At 37.5% G+C, this 25532-nt stretch overlaps 3 protein-coding genes and 1 pseudogene across 3 annotated transcripts; 1 reads left to right on the top strand and 3 right to left on the bottom strand.

Moving 5' to 3' along the window:
* Positions 1-770: 770 nt before the first annotated feature.
* On the top strand, positions 771-2599 carry LOC149406741 (protein C2-DOMAIN ABA-RELATED 4-like). The gene is made up of 3 exons (XM_089608477.1): positions 771-1062; positions 1489-1584; positions 2059-2599. The coding sequence occupies exons 1-3, from the start codon at positions 952-954 to the stop codon at positions 2347-2349; spliced, it is 498 nt and encodes a 165-aa protein (XP_089464603.1). The 5' UTR covers positions 771-951; the 3' UTR covers positions 2350-2599.
* A 5007-nt stretch (positions 2600-7606) lies between these two features.
* On the bottom strand, positions 7607-8440 carry LOC149406740 (ubiquitin fusion degradation protein 1 C pseudogene; annotated as a pseudogene).
* Positions 8441-15527: 7087 nt separating this feature from the next.
* On the bottom strand, positions 15528-16423 carry LOC149406739 (putative calcium-binding protein CML23). The gene has a single exon (XM_089608475.1). It carries the CDS (start codon positions 16327-16329, stop codon positions 15838-15840), a length of 492 nt encoding a protein of 163 aa, XP_089464601.1. The 5' UTR covers positions 16330-16423; the 3' UTR covers positions 15528-15837.
* Positions 16424-24112: 7689 nt separating this feature from the next.
* Positions 24113-25001, bottom strand: LOC149406738 (uncharacterized). The gene is made up of 3 exons (XM_089617547.1): positions 24635-25001; positions 24225-24538; positions 24113-24181 (listed from the first exon to the last, which is right to left on the bottom strand). Exons 1-3 carry the CDS (start codon positions 24999-25001, stop codon positions 24113-24115), a joined length of 750 nt encoding a protein of 249 aa, XP_089473673.1.
* Positions 25002-25532: the final 531 nt, after the last annotated feature.

Raw genomic sequence — 25532 nt, 5'->3', positions numbered from 1 at the left:
GACACAAATATTACTAAATTTGTGTCACTTTACAAAAATTAACCAAAACTTATAATTTAATAATAATAATACTGAAATTAAGAGAGATAATTATTTTTTTACAAAAATATCATTGGTGACTGTCTTCTTATTTCGTTACCAAATTATCACAAAATTTTAAAATCATTTACAAAATACAGAATTTCGTGATCGAACTGTCAAGAAATTTTGTATTTCATGACCGATATGTCACGAAATTATAAAGTTATTACAATCTTTGCACAATTTATTTATGGGCAATTAGGTCAGTAGCTCTCACCATTCTTTTACAAAGTAATCAACCAAGGTTCGCAATAATTTAATTAACTAAAGAATAAACTTTGGTCAGAATCTTAAAAAGAACTAAAAGAATAATTAGATGCAACAAAATTCTTGATTGATTTAGTACTAGGGTTGTTAAATTTTAGATTTTAATTAAGTTTAGTAAAATATTATGATTTTAGTAATATTGGTGTCAAAATGCTAAGTATTTACATCACGTATAAGAGAATCTTAAAATTAAATTATGGTGCTTTTTAAAAATATTAGTGAAGGGTAGTAATTAGAATAATTTAGTTTCAGTTTCTGGAGTGTGTTACCATCAAAATGAAGGGAGAGAAAGAGTCATTGTTTTTAAGATTTAACAAGTCTTCTCGGTTTGTAACTCTGACAAAGACTAATAAATTTGGGGGAGAATTCCATTTAGTAAGAAAAAGACACGGTTATTTGGACGGTATATAAAATCCCAAACAGATCAGACTTCAATATCAAAGTTTTTGGACGCTTTTATTTCTCCTTTTCTATATCAGCCCATTTTCTGTCCTGTCCTTTCCGTGTATACACAAAGCAAAGCAAAATAAAATAAACTTTCTCATCAGAAAACCAAATTTCAGTTAAACTTCCTCTTCCACAAAGCTCTCGGTATCTTCTAAAATGGAACATCTCATGGGTCTTCTCAGAGTCCGTGTGCACAGAGGAGTCAACCTTGCGATCAGAGATGTTAATACCAGTGACCCTTATATTGTGATCAAGATGGGCAAGCAGGTAAAAAAAAACTTTACATTTTTTGTTTGTTTTAATATATATTTTTTTTTTATCAGTTTATGTTTTAGATTTCTGGGTTGCTTGGTGTTGACTTTATCTGATCATGAGTCATGACTCAGCATTTAATGCGTATCAGTTTGTAGTTTGTACTTGATGATGAAGAAGAAGAAACCTTCTCTTGAATGAAATAATTAACCAATTAATTTATGTAAACCCAAACGTTATGCAACAAATCCTGTTCAACTTCAGCAATCAAATTGTTGTCTTTTTCATGTTCGAATTTTTACTTTTTTCATGGATCAATAATTGTCCAGGCTTCAACAAGTCGTTACAACTTAGTACTTTAATTCCCACTTTCTTTTGCTCAGTTATGAAATTGTTCTAGAAATCAATCAATTAATTAATAACAACATCTGAATTTTGCAGAAATTGAAGACTCGGGTTGTGAAGAAAACTCTAAACCCTGAATGGAACGAAGAGCTAACCCTCTCAGTTGCAGATCCAAATCTCCCCGTCAAAATAGTAAGCAACCAAATCGAATAACAATAAGGAAAATATAAGAGACTTTGAAACGTTATAACATTGCTATTTAGCAACGTTTCAAATATAGCCATTGAATCTAACCTGTCAAAGTTAATTTACGCTAATAGCTACTTTGTAAAATTAACAGAACGCTGGCTATTCCATTAGATAAATAGCCACATTTCCTTGCTAAATAGTCAACGTTTCGTAAATCTCAGATAAATAGTTACTTTCATATTTACAGACGTAAATCTTAGGTAAATAACCACTTCTATTTATTATGTTCTATCATCTTTATTGCTATTTACCCATGATTTACGAAACCTTGGTTATATAGCAACGTTTTAGGTGAATATTTTTCTAATTTTTTGTTATTCAAATATAAGTTTGTGAGTGGCAAATTAGTTACAGAACCCTAATAATTATAATCAAATTGGGCCGAAACATAAATTGATTTTTTTCCGTGTGATATAGGCGGTGTTCGACCACGACACATTCTCGATGGACGACAAGATGGGAGACGCGGAGTTCGAGATCGGGCCGTTCTTGGAGGCCCTGAGGATGCGTTTGGAGGGCCTCCCGAGCGGGACGATAGTGACAAAGGTCAAGCCGGGTCGGCACAACAGCCTCTCCGAAGAGAGCGCCATCGTGTGGACCGACGGCAAGTTGGTCCAAAACATCTGTCTCCGCCTCAGAAACGTCGAGACCGGCGAGGTCGAGCTTCAGCTCGAGTGGATCGAGATCCCCGGCTCAAGGGGAATCTGATCTCTTCATCTCCGCCTTCTTTAATTATTAATCCACAATATTTCTGCTTATTTTACTTACTAGTGTACATAGACTATGCTTTATTAATAAGTAGTGGTGGGGAGGGATTAATTGTCCTCAAACACAATGTTTTGGTTCTTCTTCTTATTATTATTATTATTATTATGATTGAGAACTTGTAGTTTGTGTGTGTTGTATTTGTAATAGACATAAACGGGATTGAGTTTGCAAGTTTATGTTTTATTGTTTATTTTCCCTGTTAATTACAAGAGGCTTTAGAAAAGCTGGCTTCTTCTATAAACGGGTAAGAGTGACTTTGACTCCTTTAAATGTTTTTTATTTTATTTTTATGTTAGATGAAGAGGAAGACTAGTTTCATTGCATGTTTAAGTTTAGAATTAATCTCATTTTTACCCCCTGGACTCGTACCTCAGTTACATTTCGCCCCTGGATTCGAAAATATTGCAAAACTCAATTCACAACTCAGACACGTGTTACAAAGCCCCACTTCCATCAGTACTTGGACGTTAAGTTTCACGTTTTGATGACGTGTCAAAATTTAAAAGGATATAATAGTATTTTCTATTATTTTAAATAATTTTAATATTTAAATATTATTATCAGATTAAATAATTAAATATTTTATTATTCTGTCTCTCCTCTCTCTATTTCCTTTGAACAATAAAAGTCAGTTTCTCAATTCAAGTAAGTTTATTAAAAGTGCTATACTTGAATTGTGCATATCCTATCAACGGTCCACTCTCAATAAATAAAAAAAACGTGCGACAGAGTTGGTCCAAGGTGTCCAACCCAAGTTGTGCTTAATAAGACAGTAAAAAAATAAATAAAAAGTTGAAGAAATCAAAGCAGAAATTATCAGCGTCTCTCAGGCCGTTCAGATGAACGTCAACACTCAACAATAATGTCTTTAATTCCAGAAACGCATTTCAATAACGTTATAAACAACAAACTATACCCACGATGCTAAATTTCTGAAACGTGACTAAAATAACATAAACAAAAAAAACCAAAAAAAAAAAAAAAAATTTGTCAAAAAGTTTGTTTTCATCGGCTGATGACGAAGAAAATCAGAGACATTTGAAATTCAAGAGAAATTTATGTTAAAAAAATACATGCCTTTTTTTGTGATTGATCATGAAAACTGCAATGAGCAAATAATTGCCAAAATATAAAATTTACAGTCCTGAAATGTTAAAATTGCAAGCTTTACAGTAGTAGATCTACCTTCTACTCCTTTTTTTTATCCCCATATTGTTAAATTCTTTTGACAAGCCTTCGAAAAAAAAGGCGGAAGAAGAAGAGAAGAGAATGTCGAACATTGGGGCCTTTGATATCGAAGAATTGAAGACTCTTTGCGAACGATGGTCGCGTCAAGCTCTGAACTACGTTCACCAGATTCGCCCAATTCACCTCTACGTTTCTGTCGGAGTCATTCTCTTTGTGAATCCGTGAGGTTTTTCGAGTTCAAGGCTTTCGGATCAAATTTGATTTTTTTATTATTATTTTGTTTTAATTTCTTGTACTTTGATCAGTTCGTCTGTTCAAACGCACTAAGTCAAACGCCATTGTGATTAGCGGGCTTGGCGGTAATGGAAAGACCGTTCTTTTCTATCAAGTAAGTGATAACGAGCTCGCTATCGTTGAAGATTGCTCGTTCTTTATATAAAAACAGTGTCTGTTTGATTCTTATGCTTCCATGTCTGTTTCAAACCTATCTCCATTGGTTTGAGGGAACAATAGGGATATTAAGTATAACAATGCAATGCTACTCTCATTTCCGATTGAATTTGAATATTCGCACTTTAAACCGAAAACAATTGGGATTGCAAATTCATCTGATTACAGCACATTCTGAATTCAGTTAAGAGTTATGCAAATGTGTTCTATAGTTGGAGTTAGTGGTGGTCAGAAACCACAGTGGTAGTTTTCTTTCAAGCCTTTTTCCGCGTTGCAAACACCTAGAGCGATTTAGTTCTGAAGAGTTGATCGTGAGGTTTTCGAAGATGTTAAGCGGAATCTGATATTTTTCGAGAAAATCTCGTGGCAAGATAATTAGAGGAAATCAAAGGTGTACTGGTTTGTCAGTGAAATTATATTTAAGGCATGTTTCGTTGATAGTAGAGTTGTAATGGGCAACTGGTAATCGTTCCCAGTCAAGTTAGTGAAATTATATTTGGAAGGCATTTAGTCCAAACGTTTCTGATTTCATCAGTGTTGGTTGGTCTGTCTTCGGGGTAGTATTTCCTCATTTCGTATGATTTTTTTATCTGCTATCAACAAAATTTTGAGTTTTCTTTTCTAAACAAATAAATCAATTTTTATATGCTTTTTTTTTCCCTGGATTTTCAACTCGTGGATATGTTCTCACTCAGCTCAATCTGTTTGTCGAACATCAATTCAGACTTGATTTTCTTCTGAAGCTTACTTTGGTTTATGCGTTATGCCGTTTGCAAGTTTTATGAGCTTGCTTGATTCCCTCCGTTTTTGAATTATTTTGAACAATTTTCCGGAGTTGTGCTTTGCGATATGTTGTTGTTGATATAATTCTTCACATGAAATGTTGCATATTAGTAGGAGCTCCGAGATGGCTATGGAGCCCAATGAAGGCACTTTGGTGCTTGCATTCTGAAAAGGCTAAGGTATCACTAAATTTTTCGTGTACTAACCAAGTAGATGAAGCTTTTTCTGAACACATTCTCTTAGAGAAAAAAAAAATACGACTTCTGTTTGGTGGGGCCAAATCTTTCTGTAGGTATTCACTAGGGGATGTAATGTGACACTCAGTTTGTTTAAAACATCTTATACGTTTTCGAACAGAATGGAAAGACAAAAACTGTCCATATTGTTGATGTTCCTGGGCACTCTCGTCTCCGATCCAAACTCGATGAGTTTTTGTTTCAAGCTGCTGACATAGTTTTTGTGGTTGATGCATTGAAATAAGGGTTTTTAGTGGTTCCATGACCATATTTGAATGAGGCTGGCTAAAAGAAAACTCCTAAATATCTAATATACATAGATAGCCAAAATGCCATATTATAATACGTAAATAATTAAATCCACGGTCCTCCTCTTTGAATATCTTCTTGTTTGGCCTCTTATGAAGTGAGTGCGATACCTTTCTCCGCCACATGCCAGATTTTTCTTTTATTGGGTAAGCATGGATCTATAAACTTCTTCGAGGCTTGTCAGACAGGCCTCATTTATCTGCAGTTTTACATGCCTTGATATATGATATGAGGCGAATTGGGAAGAGAAGAGAAGACGGACTCGATGTGTTCATTCTCATTACTCCACATTGAACGCCAGTTTGGAAATAGGGAGATGTGTGCGTTCGGTCAGTTGTATGAAGTCAATCATCTTGATTCTTCGCCTGTTAATCACCCAAGAAAAAACTTGAGACTTCGATTGGCACTTTGGCTTTTCAAATTGCTTGTATAGTATGGTATACTTGTTCCGTTTGCAGGAGCCGAGAGGGAACAATTTTACTTAGAAGTCTTCTGTCCGAGTCATTTAACCACACCTTTCATCTTGTAAACCTTCCCAAAGATGACAGGCTCCAATATGTCTAATAGCCTCGAGTATCATTCTTATTTTGTGAAGTTTCTTGGGAAGTTAAGATTCTGATTTTCTTTTCTCGTGGCACCATTGATAATTTTCAAGTCGATAACGTTTCTCGTGGCACCATTATGGCAACATAAATAAATTATCGATAACTTTATGTCACAGTACGTCTTTTTTTCAGCTAAAGTTCCATTGCCATTAAGGTATCAAGGTCCTGCTTTTATCTGTCAACCTCCAAATTCCCAGCCCCACATTTCTAAACTACAGAGAAAGGCTTTTCTAACAATTTACTTTTATCTATTACTCTCAAATTCCTATCATTTGAATTGAGTTCAGTCGATGTTATGAATGAATCTGGCACTGGAAAGCTAACTTGTTCAGGATAAGAATGACGTGACCGAGAAATATTATATTTGGGCATGTTTGTCAAACGATTAGCTAAGTGTCAATGTTGAACACTTGAAATAGTAGATGGTCTCATTATTAAATGTGTAAATCCTTGCTTGATGTTCATGTCTAGGAGTGTATGACTGTTGCTCTACTATCAAATATCTTAAAGAATTTATTTATGTTCAAAAGGTACCTTTATGATATCCTCGCCAATGGAAGTGTTGTGAAGAAGAAAATCCCAGTGCTTCGTCTGCAACAAGACAGACAAAGTGACAGCACACACAAAGGAGTTCGTTAGGATGCAAACGGAGAAGGAAACGTAAGTCTCTCTCTTTATACCTTACATGAAAGAATGCTTTGTTTAAATGGTAATTTCTTGTAAGTGATGGGTTTGATATTTGTATGAGGTCCGATTTAATACTGGTATATTTTTGCAGTGAGAAATTACGCGCGTCGAGAAGCGCTGTATCCGAAGCCGATATTTCCAACTTGTTTACACTAGGGGTACCCGGGTAAACGTTTTCCTTCTCACACTGCTGCAACAAAGTCAGTGTCGCCGATTCTTCGTGTTTAACCGGTGAAACTTTGCAGGTGGAGAACTTCATTCGGGAATATGTAAGGCCCTAGATAAAAAAAAAAAAAAAAAAGGAATTTGTGGCAGTTGGTGAGGTCGAAATATTTACCTCTAAAACCACACTGACGGATTAGGAAACATCACAGCTAGCAAAGAAAGTGGATCGAGATAGACCTATTGACACTGGTAGATTTAGGAATTTGACGAGATCATAATACAAAATGCAGTTACTGTTTTGGTGAGCAAGAGTCGAATATGAAAAGTGGTTATCTTAAATATGGTCAAGATTGAGTGGGATTTGCCCCTCTTTGATGCAAGGTCTGGGTGAATATTATCTATGCCACGAGCAGAGTAATAATGATATTGAAGTGAAAACCAAAGAAGTTCAGATTCGAAAAAGAAGGAATTATGGTGGTGTTGCTTGATTTTAATTGTTAAGAATATATAATTTGGAAATTCGGATATTCTCTCTTGCGTGCACACAACTGAGAATACACAAGGCAGTCTGAATTGATTTACTGCTTTTGAACATCAACGAGTACAGTTTATATACTCGTCTATTTATTATGCAAATAATTTTCGCTTTGTCGGTGTTTCCGTTTGCGATTAACATATTCCTACAGAGTTTTACCCGAAATTAGCAACTAAAAAAAAAAAAAAAACAGAAGCTACAAGGAATGTATGAGAGTGACCATAATAATGTTCAAGAGCCTACATCAATCTATAACTTTTCCCAGTAAAAGGCTTAAAACATTTATCATCTTCCTTCACACTAATACCGGTCTCTGTTCCGGCGCCATGACTGAGCTTCGAAGACGAGCTCTCCGCAAACACAGCCTTCTTCGTAGTGCCGATATTATTGTTGCTTGATATCGAACCGTCCAATCTTCTTCCAACTCCCGTAAAAGCCTTGAAACCCGCTTCTTCTTCTTTTTTTTCTTCTTTTTCTTCTTCTTCTTGATGCTCTATCTTAGCCTTCTTCGAGACGGGCTCCTCGTAATCCAAAGGAGCAGCGAAATTGACCTCGCAGTCGGTCTCGATGACGCTGACGGCCCCGCCGCCGCCGCGGCCGCCGGGGTTGGCCTCCAAGACGTCGAAGCGAAACTTGCGGTCCAAGTAAGGGATCTCGAAGGTGTCCCCGATGGTGAGGCAAGAGAAGCTTCTGAGACACCTCTCGAGGACGGCCCTGGGGTCCGAGACCTCGGCCACGAAGGCCGTCTCGTGGGGCCGGAGCTTGACCAGCGCGGCTTTCTCGAGGCTGGCGTTGGAGACTCGGACCACGTCGCCTTCTAGAAGGCCCATGTTGAGCATCGACCAGTTGGGCAGGACCACCGTGCCTTCGTCGGCGCTGAACTCCATGACTCCGCAGTGAGAGGTTTTGTTCGTTCTGGTGTTGGTGAGCTTGAAGAGGAGAGGGTATTCGACTCTCATTCTCGACAGCTCGGCCAGAGCCGAGACCGGCATTAGGATCTTGTCGCCGTCTTCGACGCGGCTGTGCGTCCCGGTCTGCGAGACCGAGTAACATCGGTAGAGTTTGTCGAACATGGTGTTTCAGGTTTGATGATGAAGAAACTATTTTTGGTTGTGATTTGGAAAGTAATTGTGTGAGCGCTAGCTTTCTAGGGTAATGTATGTATTTATAAGAATATAGTTTCCCTATTTGTTTTCCTAGTCGGATTATATATATATTATACCGCTAAATCATTACGAGTCCTACTTTTTTATTTTATTTTTTCCTTTTAGAAAGTTCCGAGTCCTACTTTAATCTGATTTTACTTTATTTTTTAATATTCCTATTTTTGTTATAGTATAAATTATTATATGCGGTCTTTAGTCATTAATTTTAGGGAAAATATCATAGTGTGTTTGATCAAAATACGAAATTTATTCCTTCCGTTTACAGAAATATCATACATCTCTCCTCTGTTTCATATAAATGAGATATACCTCTCATAAAAATATGTTATATCTCAAGTACCACCATTTTCAATTATTTAAAAAAAAATGAATTTTAAACTCCTTAAAATGTTGCTTTAATGAAATAACTTTTTATTTTTATACTATATATAATCAAATCAAAATTTTTTATTATAAAAGTTAAGGATTTTTATTATAAAAAGAGATTTTTAATTTTTTTTTAAATAAAATAGTAAACAAATATTTATTTTATTAATGGCATTTTGGGGAGTTATATTTTTTTAAAAAAAATAAACGAAAATGGTGATATTTACAATATAACATATTTTCAATGGAGGTATTTGTCATTTATATTAAACTGAAGGGAGATGTCTGATATTTCTGGAATCTGAGAGAATGAATTGCACATTTCTATTAAACACATGAGATATCATTGATATTTTCCCTTAATTTTACTGACTACGATTCTTTACGGGGATAGCTTTGTCATTATCATATTTATTTAGGAAACAGAAAAGTTGTGAAAGAAATGATGGAGAATTTCTTTAATGAATGAAAACTCACACGACGCAGCGCAGTGTCATCAAGTAATAAAGTGTGCATGAGCACGAATATCGATCACACGAGTAACTTGTTTATTTTTCAATGCAAACTAAGTAGAAAATCTTTATGAGTTGAAAAAGTGTAGAAGGTGGAGAGTTTTGATGGTTTTTTAGTGAAGTGAAATTAAAATGCACAAAATAAATCAAAAGCAATCAAACAAGACTTGACAAACGACATGAGAGTGAAGGAGTGTAACTTCATTGGTACCTCGATTAGGTCGGTTTTAAGGATTCTAGTGACGGCAATTATTTGGGTGAACCTAGTAAGATTCTCTCTTGAATACTCATTAGTCTCTCTTTCAAATAGAAACGAGCCTAATTGTTTGACGAATTTTACACATCTCGACTTGGATCTTATAAAAACAAACAATTGCATTTGCTACGGAATTCAAACAACTACTCAAATCCCCTAGTCTTTCTATAGAGCTAGGTGGACGAATGAGTGAACGAGTTTAGGACACTCGATTACCACCTCTCGTTGTCTAAACGGGTCTAGAGATTCACTGCCTAGTTAGTTAAGTCAAGCAATGAACCCCAATTCTCTTGAATACCATAAACAAGCCCCATTTAAGCACAAACCTAGAATAATTCAATCCGAATCAATTCACCCAACTACATTGCATCACTCATATGTGTTTAGCTACTTATAATTATGATTAAACAAAGCAATATTGAAATGAGCACGAACATATAAACACAAGCATATATATATATATATATATATATATATATATATATATATATATATTTATTTATTCAATAATCCAAAATCAAAACCAATCAACAAGAAATCCAAAGTCTTAATCAAGATGAACTAGAGTTATTCCAAAATAATTAAATAAGACTCAAGCTAAAATGAGAATGAAATACAATAGAGTTCAAGCAATCAAATAAAGAGAAGAGAAGGGAAGGGTTATAAGGATTGAACAAATGGAGGTTGTAGAATACTCCTTCTTCTCTTCAAGTCCTTCAATGGCTCTCTCTCTCTCTCTCTCTCTCTCTGAGAGCTTAGCCCTCCTCTCTTCCTCTCCAAAATAAAGTCTAAAGCGTCTTCTTCTTCTCAATGACCTAAAACAAGAGTATAAGGCTCTCCAATGAGAGTTTTCGGAGCATTTCGGGCCATCGGATGTGATCTAAGGGTCAAGAGTGGCTAAAAATAGCGAGTTTTAAAAAGCTGACAGCGACAGCCACGCTTTGCGTTGAGATTAGCTCGTCGCGCTGGAGTTTTTACGCATCCTACGTGAGGAATCTCCTGTTTGGATTTTTTCCTGTTTGACGCAATGCGTGAAAATGGGATGCGACACGTCGCGTGGCTTGCGCTAGCAGTGACTTTGCATTGACTTTTACCTCTTGACTCCAATTGGCCATAACTTCTTCGTTTTGGCTCTGAATTTACTCGTTTTTGAACTAGAAACTTCTCATATCCTCTTGTACCATAAAATGAAATAAAAACTACAAAATAACATCAAAAACTTCAAGAACAAGTCTCGATTTACTCTCGAAAAGCATTGATAAGTGGGAATGAATTGCACTTATCAATGATATACCAATATTATGGGATTTAATGTAGCAATATATCATGTATTATATATGCAAAAGGTTTTTTATTTTGTTTTTTTAACGAATTGTTTATGCTTAATTATCACAATCATTCTCTTCTAAAAAATAAATTACACAAATTACACGTAGCATACTAAAAAAAATATCCAAACTTACGCAAAAAATTAAGTTGAATAATAGTCTCGTAAAGAAGATTATATTACTTTTACAAGAACGATTTCACGTCAAAGTGACCTCACTATAAAACATAAGGATATCTCTAACGCGAATGTTGATATGTCGTACCTATCAAAAAATAACCCAGCCTTCGAATTTGTTAGAAAATAGCAACAAAAACAATAAAAACAAATGAACCAAAACGAATAAAAAAAAGACTCAACTCAGAAGGTAACTTCATTTATGCAAGTAATGAAGAATATAAAAGGCGTTAAGAACAAAAATCCAAAATGCACGAAGATTTTAACCTTAGTTCATATTAAAAACGGAGATCTCAATCCGACATGATAAGAGATCTTATTTTTTATCCACTATGAAGCAGTCAATTCTTCTCTGGTGAAGACAGTTGATCCAAATTAGGACATGAGAGATCTTATTTCTTATTCACTATCAAGCAATCAGCAACTCTAGTAAAATTAAAGCGTTTGATCACCAATTTACACGAGATGGCTCTGAACAATCTTCAGAGCAAGAATCTCTTTCTCTCGTCAGTACAATGATTTACAGGTTGATACAATTCTCGAACAACTAATTACAATGACTCAATGTCTTTAAATATACAAGTCTAACTAACTTAACGGTTTCAAACAGCATGAAAGTTTCAAGTCTTGTTATTGTTGCTGACATGGCTCAAGGACAAGAAAATTCAGGTTCACAAATCTCCGCATTGTCTTGTCATCTAGTCTTCCAGTGGATCCACGTCCTCACACCCTCTTTATTGGTGTTCAAGCTTTGACTAATATCAGCAAGTCCAATGCCTCTTGGAACTTGCATGGTTGATACTTATAGCTATCTCATCTCGCTGATATGCTTGTTGTTGATCATGCCTTTGATGAAGTGTAAGCTTACATCAATATGTTTTATTGTCTCGTGATGAACATTATTCTTAGACAAGAGTGTATATAGCCCCATGATAGTCACAAAAATACAAAGTTTATTCATTCCTAAAACTAATCTCCCGCAAGAGTTTCAACCACATAGCTTCCTCGATAACTTTTGTCAAAGATATATATTATGATTAGCAACAATATTGGATTAAACAATATATTACTAAAAATTTGTTGCAACTAACCATTCTTCTAATTCCTTTTAAGATTTTAGTTAAAATTTTATTTCATTAAAAAAAATAGCTCATCACGCCATGAGTAAGTTAATTAACTAAAAAATCAATTTAGTTTACTCTTTAGTTGATTAATTTACTCAGGGGTTGATGAGTTATTTTTTTTAATAAAATAAAATTTGAGCTATTTTTAAGAAGAGAGTGAACTATTGGGTTACTTGCATAAATGCCCCATATATATCATCACATGTTTTATAAACGTTTTCACTTATTCATGAATTAAAGGGTAATTTGATTAGCATCAGCCACATATGTAACGAAAAACGTCAATATTGTTTTCAAAAGATTAAGGAACAATTAGACCAGTAGGTCAATAGTCCGCCCTCTTTTTAAAAAATAGTCAAAGTTTCATTTTATTGAAAAAAATAGCTCAACAGGCCGAAGTAAATTAAATTAATTGTTTTAGTTAATTTAATTTACTTCGGCCTTGCAGCCGAAGTAAATTCAATTAACTATTTTAGTTAATTTAACTTACTTCGGCCTAGTGGACTATTTTTTTAGTAAAATAAAGTTTTGACTATGATCTTAAAAGAAGCTAGAGTATTGACTAGGTGCAACAAATTCTTCAAAATTAATACAAAAAAATTGAATATGCCTACCTTAACATGCAGGATGTCTAATGATAAATTTTATACATATAAGTCAACGTAATATATTTTACTAGTGTTATTTTCATATTTTATTTTATCATTAAATTTATTAGGGATAATTACATAACTAACCTAAAACGTGCGTCATTTTCATATCTCACTCATGTTTTCAAAACATTTCGACAGTAACTGTTTCCCTTTATTCCGGACAATTATACCCTCATGTTTCAGAAACTTGGTCAACAGTTTTTGAAATATGACTAACAGTTATTGAAATCTGGTTCAAAATATTTGTATATTAAATCTGGTGAACAGTTGTTGAAATATAGTTACCGATTATTGGAACTCTGGTTAACGGTTATTAAGTATAAAATAAACACTTCAAAAATTAAAACAGTTATTTATGAAAATTAAAATGTTTAGCGACTAATAAAAAAAATAGGAAAAAAGCTATTGGAGGCTATTACCATAATATATTATGCTTATTCCATCCCTACTTTTTCTCTGTAAGATTTTCCTTATATAGTCCAAAAACATTAGTTTATTTCGTTTTCTCTGGCATGTCTGGATCAACCTCTTCATCGCTAGCCTCAGACTCAATATCATCGCCCTCCCGAAGCACCATTACACGCTGATTTGGACATTGATTAGCGATGTGCCCTCTTCCAAGACATTTGAAACACTTTATCTCATTAGTGCAATTAGGTGGTTTGACTAGGTTTGTGGTTGTCGGGACACGTGTCTTTTGCTCGAACTTTCCTCTAGAAATAGGAGGAATCTCTTCCTTCTTTGGGAACTTTGGCTTCCATGGGACTTGGCTTGAACTTTGGTGACGCAAAACATTCCGCCTTTGTTGTTGTTTCTCCACTTTCATCGCCATGTGAAGAAGCTCCTCCAATGTCTCGTAGTGATGAAGCTCAATCGTGTCGGCAATATCGCGGTTGAGGCCTCTCAAGAATCTTGGCATTGTAGCTTTTCGATCTTCGCTAAATAATTTCCATATCATCTTTTTCTCGGTTGACAAAACAAACTTTAGAAGTTCTTCCACATTTTATATGCTAAATATTGGTTGCGTTTGGTTGAGATTAAAATGTCCTGTTTTTGTGTTTTAAAAAAAATAAACTGCTTATCCGGTGTTTGGCAAAACTGTTTTTACAAAAATTTCAAAAGCGATTTTAAATTTTGTACATGAAAGGGAAAAGTTAGGTATCTTAGCTTTTAGAAAAAAAAGTATTTTTAAGTTTGCTATACAAATTACCATAATATCCTCGTACAAAGTGTTTCTAAGTCATCTATATGATATTTTAAATTTTATTTCCCTTCATAAATTGTGAGAATTTGTGTACCATAATACATAACTTTTATCTCTGATTCATCTTTTTTATTATCTAAGAGTGAAACTTGTTCAAAAATAATTTGTGCATTTTATTGGAATGTCGATGACCGTTGGATGTCAATAGTAGTTTGTCTTGTTACGTTTTTTTTTTCTCTTTGATTTTTTTTTTGAAAAAATTATTTTTCATATATATGCATATAAATAAACATATTAATAATTATTATTTAATTTTTGAGAATATGTCTATTTTAGTCTTTTTACTATAATATATTAACAGCTGTTTGGTTTTTGAAAAAAAAAACAGTTTATATGAGAATCTTTAATTTTTGTCTATTTTAGTCTTTTTACTATAATAATTATTATTTAATTTTTGAGAATCTAAAAACATTTTTTTTTAAAACAATTTCTTTAAAAACAAAACTATGCGTGTGTCATTTTAATAAGAAAAAAGTGATGACGCCGGAATAAGAAATCCGTTTATATGAGTGTAACTGTTACCGAATAGCAAGTTGGCAGGTATAGCTAATTCTTCAAGTCAATTTATTTTATTGCTAGAAAAGTCTACAGCTAGAAATGACAAAACGTGTAAAGCATAGTGTCTAATAATGCACGCCACAACCATATCAGACCGTTTCCGCGTTGAGCTCAGCATTGCATGTTGAGTAAGACTCCGAAAATGTGGTTCCACAGAGACACAATGCCTTCCATGGAATATTTTATTTCAGTTTTAAAATATATAAATAGAGTCTGACAATGGAAGATAATGAACTCCAAACACACCATCAGATCAGATCCCTATGATATATATAAATATATATATATATATATATTTATATATATCTTTTATAATAGGACCATAAAAAACGGAACGGCTTGGCATGGACCACTAAAGTTTGAGAAAAGTCCACGTGACTCTCTCTCTTTCTCTCTCTCTCTCTCTCTCTCTCTCTCTCTCTCTCTCTCTCTCTCTCTCTCTCTCACACAACACTCAAAATAACCAAAAATTCTGAAATTTGATTACGAGTCAAACTTAAACTTGACTTTAGAGAAAACTTGTAAATCACTGTGAACAGAGAAGTTATAAATTTATTGAGGAAAAAAAAAGAAATTTTAAATTTGAATCAGTTTACAAATATAAAAAATAAATATTGCTTTTGTTTCTGCTACATTTATTTTTCCACCAAGCAAGCAAAGCACTCATGCATAGATTCAACCGATATTTGAAAAAATCGAACAATTAAATTGAAGGACATTAATTAGGTGACTCTTAAGAGAGAACAAATAAAGCAGGTTGTTGAACTAAACGTCAGTCATAATTCTCACGAGTGCTGTCTTTTCAACCTCTTTTTGTGTGAGTATTTGACTCACGAATTCCAAACCGTAAAAGAAGAACATGAATCGAAATCTCGAAAAGCCATAAACAATATAAACCAACCAGAAAGATAGCCATTAATATTATCATGATCTATCTACAATCACGGCTTTTAGAACTTCTACGGTTAGCAAAGCAAATTTAAAAAATAGAAAAGAAAAAAAAAAATCTGAACCTAATATTATTACTTACCGTTGGATCTTCAATCACCGATTCGATCTCCGATCAATCAAGCGCGAGTCATCATCTTCTTGAACTCCTCGAAGTTGACGCTTCCGTCTCCGTCGGCGTCGACGGATCTGATCATCTTCTTGCAATCGCTGAGAGAGCACTTCTCGCCGAGCTTCTTCAGAACAGAGTGAAGCTCGTTGGCCGAGATTAGGCCGTTCTTGTCGATGTCGTAGAGATCGAACGCGTCGCGGAGCTCCTTGTTGGTGTCGTTTCCGCCGGATTTGGCGTCGTTTCCGGCTCCGGAGCGGTGGAACTCCGCGAACTCGTTGAGGTCGATGAAGCCATCGCCGTCGGTGTCGATCTCCGCCATAATGCGGATGACTTCGTCGCCGGAGGTGTCGGAGCCCAAGGCTTTGAGGATGTCTTTGAGCTCGTCGCACGAGATCTTTCCGTCGCCGTTCTTGTCGAACTTGTTGAAGATCAACTTGACCTCTTCCATGGTGCCGAGCGAGCACGGCCGGTCATCCGAGTTCGATTTCTTCGCCGCCATTGAATTCTCAGGGTTTCTGATTGTTTTTTTCTTTCCTTTTCTCTCTATTTGGCTCTTTACTTTTCAGTCAAGGACTTCGGGATACTTGAAGACTCTTGCTCAATTTATATACGCGATCGTCGGAGTAAACGCGGTTTCTCTTCACGCGGTTTTTCACTTTCATGCTAAATTACATTTTTAGCCCCCTTTTTATTATTCTTCCCATTTTGTATATATATATAGTACTTACTTATTTGGGTTTCAATAAATGTGCGAGAAAATACTCTATACCATTAAATTAGATTAGACTAGTGCTATTTACTTCGTGGATACTGAATTATTATTATTATAATAACACTGTTTGGTTGCTTTGACGTAATTATGAATATTGGATCCTTAAATGAGTCATTACTCTTATAAAGAAAAAAGTCATTACAAATTAATAAAGATTTACTATATATATAACATCATTTGGTGGCTTTGACATAGTTATGAATATCGGATCCTTAGATGAGTCATTACTCTTATACAAAAAAAGTCATTACAAATCAATAAAGATTTACTATATCACTTTTACATTAATAAGGACTTTGGGAGGAAAGCGTTACCATTTAATATATATGTCATGAACAATAACTCACATGTTTATCAAGTCATTTGCAATCAAACGGTATATCAATATATTATGCAGTGATATTAGTAGGAATGGCAATTTAATCCGAAACCCGTTAGCCCGTCGGATATCCGAACTAAACGGGCCGGGTGATACCCGCTCAAATGGGTTAACGGGTTAACGGGTAATACTCGTTATCATATTTAGCAGGTACGGGTCGGGTGGCGGAAATAACATACCCGACCCGTTAATCCGACCCGTAAACATTAAAAAAAATCATAGAATTTCGATATAACTTATACGTACTCTCACGCATATAATTTCAGCTTTTATACTACTATATAACACATGTAGTAGTGACAAATTTTTTCTTATAATATGAGTCGAATTTTTTTATTGAAAAAAGCGGGTTAACGGGTTAACGGATGCATATTTTTGGCACCCGTCACCCGGCGGGTATACCCGTTACCCGTCCCGTTTAAATAAACGGGTTAACGTGTATGGGCTAACGGGTATTTTTTTTGGCGGGTACGGGTATGGTAATGGTGTACCCGCTAAAACCCGTACCCGTTGCCATTCCTAGATATTACTTCTAACCACATGAGAGTTATAATTTGACGTGTGTACAATATCACACCAAATTTAGTGTGATTTATATCACAAGGTAAATGTTTTTTTTTTTACTTTTTGACTACCACCTATGTATATATGTTTATTAATAAAGAAAATAATAATAGAGAAAAGTAGTTTTAGTGTTGAATTTTATATTATGATTGGAGTAGAAAAACAATTTAGTGCTAAAAACACATAAAATAGTGAGATTTCAACACTAAATTTAGTATTAGACAGTTCCGAGATTCCCATATTTATTTTTTTCATTTTATTTTAATCATGAATGCATTTTAAAAAATAAAAATTCCTATATTTTAATTAAAAAAATATGACTTTAAAAATATGGTACTAAATAGTGTTAAACGGGGATCTCAGTTCTATTCCATTTCTCGAATGGTTCTGGGACAAAAATTTCGATATCACATTTCATAAAACGATTTTTTCTCATTTTCTATATAGTACAAACAATACGGAAAATGGAATCTCGTAGGCTGATCACCAGAATTTATGAATGTCAAATCAAATAGCCCAGATGGAGAGATCACTTTTATTCACAATTTCACAAGCATTGGAGTTTTATATCGGTCTCCAGGTTGGTCACCTAATTTACCTATATTTTTTAACTTGAAAAAAAAAAAAAAAAAAAAAAAAAAAAAAAAAAAAAACAACTAAGGGCAAATTTGGTATTCGATTTTAATTGTATTCATGGAATAAAGGAGGTAGTGATTAAGTGCATTACGTACAGTGAAAGCTGGACAGGTGGAAGGAATCAGAAGAAGAAAAAGAGAAACGAAGTTGATTTGGTGGTTGAGCAAGGAATAGCATAATGACACGTGTCTGTGAGAGACTGAGATCCGATCCAGTTTCAGCGGATTCGTTTTCAGTTATAAGGAAGAGTAAAATAAGGGCCCACGTATTAGAGGACTTGAAAGCAAAGTAAAATATGATTCGTGTTGATATGCTGTGGGAAATTTGGGTCGAAACTTAGTGATAGGGACTGAAAACCAATTCCCGCGTGAACTGATTCACTTGCTTTCAAAATCGCCTACAACTTGGGTACCATCATTATGGGCAATGGCAAGGGCAAATGGCCACGAATGAGTGTATACTCGATTTTAGAATCTTGAACGGAATCGAAAATTTCCAATTGTTACACAAGTAAACAAACTGTGGAATATGCAGAGCTTTCGTGAAGACATCTGCGATCTGATCTGCACTGGGCACATGACGGACTTCATCTTCCTTGGCAACTACTTTTTCCCGGATGAAATGCACATCAACTTCAACATGTTTGGTTGTAGCATGAAAGACTGGGTTATAAGCCAGTGCTGTAGCACCAATGTTGTCGCACCAGATGACTGAGGGATGAGACTTAAATGTGATGCCAAGTTCGACAAATAGGGACTTGAGCCAAACGAGTTCCACAGTAGCTAAAGCCAAAGCTCTGTACTCAGACTCAGTAGAGCTTCGCGACACAACATTCTGCTTCTTCGAGGACCAGGTGATCAAACTGTTGCCGAGGTAGACACAAAGTCCTGTAGTCGACCGTCTATTGTCAGGATTCCCAGCCCAATCTGCATCTGCATAGGGTGTTAGAGTCATTTTCTTTGCCGCCGAGAAGCGAACACCTTGAGTTGTCGTGCCCGCCAAGTATCTCAGAATGCGTTTGCACACTCCCTAGTGATTAACCGTGGGTGTTGAAATCGAGCTCGTCAGCTCGCCCTTCCGCGTCGAACTCGTCAGCTCGCCCTTCCGCGTCGAGCTCGTCATCTCGCCCTTCCGCGTCGAACTCATCAGCTCGCCCTTGCAGCCCGCGTCTCAAGAGAGAAACCTCGCAAACCTCGCCCCTACTGCGATCATTGCAGACGACCTGGACACCTCCGAGAAACCTGCTGGAAACTGCATGGGAAACCACCGAGCTCGAAGTCTACCCAAGATACTAAGAATCCTAACTCAGTCGGAAACTTAGTATCCACCTCGACCTCGACCTCAGACTCCTCTCCCTTCAGCAACGACCAGCTCGCTATTCTCCAGAAGCTTCTTCAACAAGTCCAACTCAGTGGAGAACACTCGGGCATTGGCCCTCTAGGTAACTCTCCTAGAGCCCTCAATGTAAGCTCAGAGAATCTCACAGCATGGATTGTCGACTCCGGTGCCACTGATCACATGACTGGTAATCGAAATATATTCACAACTTACTCCGCTTTCAATAAAAGCATATCAGTCACCATCGCCAACGGGGCCAAAACTCAAGTCACTGGTATTGGCACCGTTGTCTTGACGAAGTCCATGAGGCTAGACTCGGTGTTCTTTGTGCCTCAACTACAATGCAATCTCTTATTTGTGCATAAGATCAACCAAGACTCTAAGTGCCGAACTATTTTTTATGGAAGTTCATGTGTGTTTCAGGACAGGTCACGGGGAGACAAATTGGTAATGCCGAGCTAAGTCATCAAGCCAGATCAGCCCGCCATGTGTCAGCTCGCCCAACATTCACCCCAGTACAAAGAGATCATGTTCAATCACCTTAGACTAGGGCATCCAAATTTCATGTATCTCAAACGAATGTTTCCTTCTTTGTTTATCAATAAAAATATCAATTCCATTCAGTGTGACATGCGTGAGTTCGCCAAACATTCTCGAAGCTCGTATCACCCCACCTCGTACAAACCATCTCATCCTTTTGCCACAATTCACAATGATATATGGGGGCCCTCAAAAGTTCCCAATATCACTGGAGTTTGATGGTTCCTTCTCTTTGTTGACGACCACACTAGACTCAGTTGGATATACATGATGAAACAAAAATCTGAAACATCCAATCTATTCAAAACCTTTCACAAAATGATCCAAACACAGTTCGACACATCCATTCAAATTATCCACACTGACAACGCTCGAGATTACTTTAATTCTGAGCTCGGCGATTTCTTCAAAACACATGGTATAATTCACTCCAGCTCGTGCGTTCATACCCCGTAACAAAATGGGGTAGCCGAGCGGAAAAATCGACACATTCTCGAGGTCGCCCGAGCCATCATGTTCTCCTCAAACGTCCCATCTCATTTTTTGGGAGAAGCTGTCCTCACAGCCACCTACCTCATAAACAGAATGCCATCTCGTGTCCTTGGCTATAAAATCCCATCTCAAGTCCTTCTAGAGACATACCCTCACTGTCGACTCATCTCAACCCTACCTGCGAAAGTGTTCGGCTGTTCAGTCTTCACCCATTCTTATGGCCAAGGTAAACTTGAACCAAAATCACTCAAATGCATCTTCCTTGGCTATTCAGCAACCCAGAAAGGCTACAAATGCTATGAACCCCGATCACAAAAATTCATAGTCTCAATGGATGTATCTTTTCATGAGTTCAGTCCTTACTTCGCCAATTCAGCTCGTCAGGTGGAGAATGACGAAAATGACTTCCCAAATTGGCTCATCATAAACCCAGAATTCAGCTCGCCTCAAAATCCGACTTCACCTGTTCCAGAAATTCCCAGCTCGCCCAGCTCGCCTCAAAACCCGACCTCACATGTTCCAGAAATTCCTAGCTCGTCGACCTCACATGTTCAAGAAATTCCCAGCTCGCAAGCCTCTGAACCCTTTCCATGCGAACTGAATATCACCCAGAGTCCGGTACAAGCTCGCGACCAAGATGTCTATCCGAACCTGAACCACGACACTATTGAACAAGGTAACATCGAATCTCCAGACTTACCCATTGCATTGAGAAAACCTCCTCGGACGTGTGCTCAATACAGGATGGCAGATTACGTGTACTATGGGAATTTATCTACGAGCTACCAAGCCTATGTGGCGAAGTTAGATGAAGGAAAAGTGCCGAACTCCATCGAGGAAGCCCTTCAAAGTTCCGAGTGGCGAGACGCAAGTCATGCTGAGATCCAAGTCCTCGAAAAGAATGATACGTGGGATATCGTCGAGCTACCACCAGGCAAGCGAACTGTAGGATGTAGATGGCTCTTCACCATCAAACACAATCCAGATGGGACAATGGAGAGATACAAAGCCCGACTTGTCACAAAAGGGTACACGCAGGCGTATGGTATTGACTATCAAGAAACATTCGCTCCAGTTGCAAAGTTCAATACCATCAGAATCCTCCTTTCACTAGCAGCCAACTTAGATTGGCCTCTCATCCAGCTCGATGTAAAGAATGCTTTTCTAAACGGCGAACTGGAAGAGGAAGTCTACATGCAACTCCCACCAGGATTTGACAAAGATCAAGGAGCCAATAAAGTTTGCAAACTCAAGAAGTCACTATATGGACTAAAACAGTCCCCTCGAGCATGGTTCGGAAAATTCACCAACGTGCTCAAACGTTGTGACTACGAGCAAAGTCAAGCTGATCCAACACTCTTCTAAAAAATCTCCACACAAGGCAAGCACACCATTCTTAGTGTGTATGTGGACGATATAGTCATCACCGGAGACGACCTGGAAGAGATCAGGAGGCTGAAGCAAACTTTGTCATCTGAGTTCGAAGTCAAGGACCTCGGCAGCCTACAATACTTCCTCGGCATTGAGGTAGCTCGATCAGAAAAGGGCATCTCTGTTTCCCAGCGCAAGTACACGTTGGATCTCCTCAAAGAAACTGGCATGCTTGGCTGCAAACCAGTTGACACTCTGATGGATGCCAATGTGAAACTTCTAGCTCGCACCAACGAGGCCGCCACCGACAAAGAAAGATTTCAGCAGCTCATAGGAAAACTCATCTACCTAACTCACACGAGACCAGATATTGGATTCGCAGTGAGTATGGTAAGTCGATTCATGAGTAATCCCTCAGAAACTCACATGGACGCAGTCATGAGGATTCTCCAATACCTCAAATCTGCCCCAGGTACTGGTCTCTCCTTCAAGAAAAGACGAAGTCGAGGTGTCGAAGTATTCACAAATGCAGACTGGGCCGGATATGTTCCAGACAGACGATCAACATCAGGCATGTGCACTTACGTCTGGGGAAATCTTGTTACCTGGAGAAGCAAGAAGCAGTCTGTTGTCTCAAGAAGTAGTGCTGAAGCCGAGCTCAGGTCCTTAGCAAGTGGAGTATGTGAAGGCATCTGGCTGAAGAGAGTTCTCGACGACCTCAAGATCATCACCGAAGGTCCAATCAAGCTCTTTTGCGATAATCAAGCTGCTCTCAGCATAGCCAAAAATCCAGTCCATCATGACAGAACAAAACATATCGAGATCGACCGATACTTCATAAGTGAAAAGATTGAAGAAAAAATAATCAATATGGAATACATTCCGTCAGGTCATCAGCTCGCCGACATTCTCACCAAAGCCCTTCCGCGAGCAACCTTTTCCGAGCTATGTAGCAAGCTTGACCTCCTCAACATATACAGTCAAGCTTGAGGGGGAGTGTTGAAATCGAGCTCGTCAGCTCGCCCTTCCGCGTCGAACTCGTCAGCTCGCCCTTCCGCGTCGAGCTCGTCAGCTCGCCCTTCCGCGTCGAGCTTGCCTCGGAAGTCCTCTCCTTGGAACTCATTCCTCATGGGAAATTGTCACATTTATTTCTCATGTTATTTCCGATGTCTTGCTCTCTGTGTATATTTATTATTCTCTTTTTCCTAGAAGTAGTTTTTACACATGTATTTATTACACTCTCTCGTGTACCCACCTTATGTATAAATAGGTGATACAAATTAATATTAAAATACAAGAAATATTCAAAGTCTCGGAACACTCTCTCTCTTCTCCGACTCTCTCTTTCTTTATCTTCTCTCTCTAAACTTCAACAGTGGGGTCTTGGACAAACTGACTAAGCCTGTTGACGGAGTAGGCAATGTCAGGACGTGACATTGTGAGATATTGAAGCGAGCCGATCGTGCTTCGATAGAGTGTTGGGTTTTCAAAGCTTTCATTGTCATCTTTGGAGAGCTTGGCTAAGATTTCCCCCCCCCCCCCCCCCCCCCCCCCCAGTCTGACTGAATACATTTGATTTTTGTGTTGAATTGTCTTTCAATGTAGCTATTGAATCTATGGAAAACAGATGTGGTTTCAGCTTTTGTCCTAAGAGGAAACACTCAAGTGAACCGTGTAAAGTCATCCACAAAATGTACATAATACCGAAAGCCATCCAAAGAGAGAGTAGGAGCAGGGCCCCACAAATCAGTATAATCAATATCGAAAGGAGCTGACGTGTGAGTGACAGTTTTTGGAAAATTAAAAGCATGCATTTTTCCTTGAGCACAATCAGGACAGAATTTTAATTGTTTCACAGAAATAGGAATTTTTGTTGATTTAAAAACAGAATCAAGTACCTCCTTGGAGGGATGACCAAGGCGTTTGTGCCAAACATTTACATCACATGTACTTGAGTTATTTGAGGTGACTTTACAGGCAAAGACTTTTGACTCATTTGAACAAGAAAAAGATTTAGACTCAGACTGACTTTGTTTACACACAGACAAAATACAAGGATTGTTTTGTGACTTAGTTTTTACAGTTTTACAAACAGAAAACAATTGACCATTGAGAGTAGCTAGCAAAGCCTGAAATTTTGGCTTGAAATGATGTGCTAGCTTGGAGAGGTCTAGTTGGTATAGTCCATCCTTAAGAGCTGCTACCAGCAACACCCTCCGAGTAGCCGTGTCCTTGATAAGCATTGGTCATGAAAGAATTCTATCAAAACATTGTTGTCCTTTGTAAACTGAGAAATACTGACAAGATTTTTGGTGATTGAAGGCACATGAAGAATGTTTTTAAGCAACAGATTTCCATGGTTACAATTTAAAGATGAATTGCCTATATGAAGGATAGGGAGAGATGAGCCATTACCAACAGTCAATTTTTCCTTTCCTTTGTAGTCAGACTGGATGGACATGTTCTGCAAATCAGATGTGACGTGGTTCGTTGCGCCGCTGTCAAGATACCACTCCTGGTTATCCTGTTGATCACTGTTGCTGGCGACGTAGGCATGAGCTGCATGCTGTGCTCGAGGCTGGCCTTGACTTGGAGTTGTGGCAGAGTTGTTTTGATCTGAACTAGTTCCATGGTATGTGACATCAAATCGATGAAAACACTTCATCGCCACATGACCAGGACGGCCACAGAGTTAGCAAATTGGTTGATTGCCTCCACTTCTTCCACCAGAACGACCACCGCGACCACGTCCTCGAGGAGATCCACGACCGCCATTGTGACGACCACCTCTGGTTACTACATTGGCCATTGGAGAGGAGTGATTATCAGTGTTGATGGAGTTCTGCGTTTCGATGCGCATTTCTTGAGACTGGAGTGTAAATTGCACTTCCTGAAGAGAGAGTGGATCTGATCTGCTTGTGAGATTAACCACGACGGATTCAAACTTTGGTCCGAGTCCTCCAAGCACATACAGGATAAGATCATCATCAGAAATCTCAGATCCTGCAAAGCTAAGGCTTTCAGCGATGCTCTTCATCTTCAATATGAACTCATCCACGCTCAAGTTTCCTTTCTTCATTGTTTGCAATGAGAATCGGAGTTGAAGCACTCGAGCTTTTGTTGTGGTGGTGAAGATTTGACCTAGAATTTTCTAGGCCTCGGCAGAGCTCGCACAACGATTCACATGTCCTAGCATGGAATCCGAGATGGAGGAGAAGAGCCAGCTCAACAAGAACTGTTCATGGCGAATCCATAGAACATACTCAGGATTCGGAACCTGACTGGTTGTGTCATCATTGTTCGCAGACTGGATTGACATCAACGGTGCCGGAATTGTGCCAAGAAGAAAGCCTTCAAGGTTGTGAGCTCGTGCGGTAGCAAGAACTTGAGAGCTCTAAAAAATGTAGTTATGGCGATCCAAACGAAGACTCAGGGGATTCAGATGAGGAGAAAAATTATGATAGAGTTGTGTTTGTGCGAAAGTGTATTGCGTGGTTGGATAAGAAGTGATCGGAGAAGAAATGTTTGAACTCGCCATTGATGAGTTGAGAAATCAATCTAGGTTTTAGGAAATGAGATCTGATACCATAATAGAATCGGAGATTGAGAG

The sequence above is a fragment of the Urtica dioica genome, chromosome 1 (genome assembly GCF_054948205.1).
Source record: "Urtica dioica subsp. dioica isolate 48M chromosome 1, U.dioica_male_clone48M_v1_H2, whole genome shotgun sequence".
Lineage (NCBI taxonomy): Eukaryota > Viridiplantae > Streptophyta > Magnoliopsida > Rosales > Urticaceae > Urtica > Urtica dioica.
The sequence above is the reverse complement of the archived record's forward strand: the minus strand, read 5'-3'. Positions and strand labels throughout refer to the sequence as shown.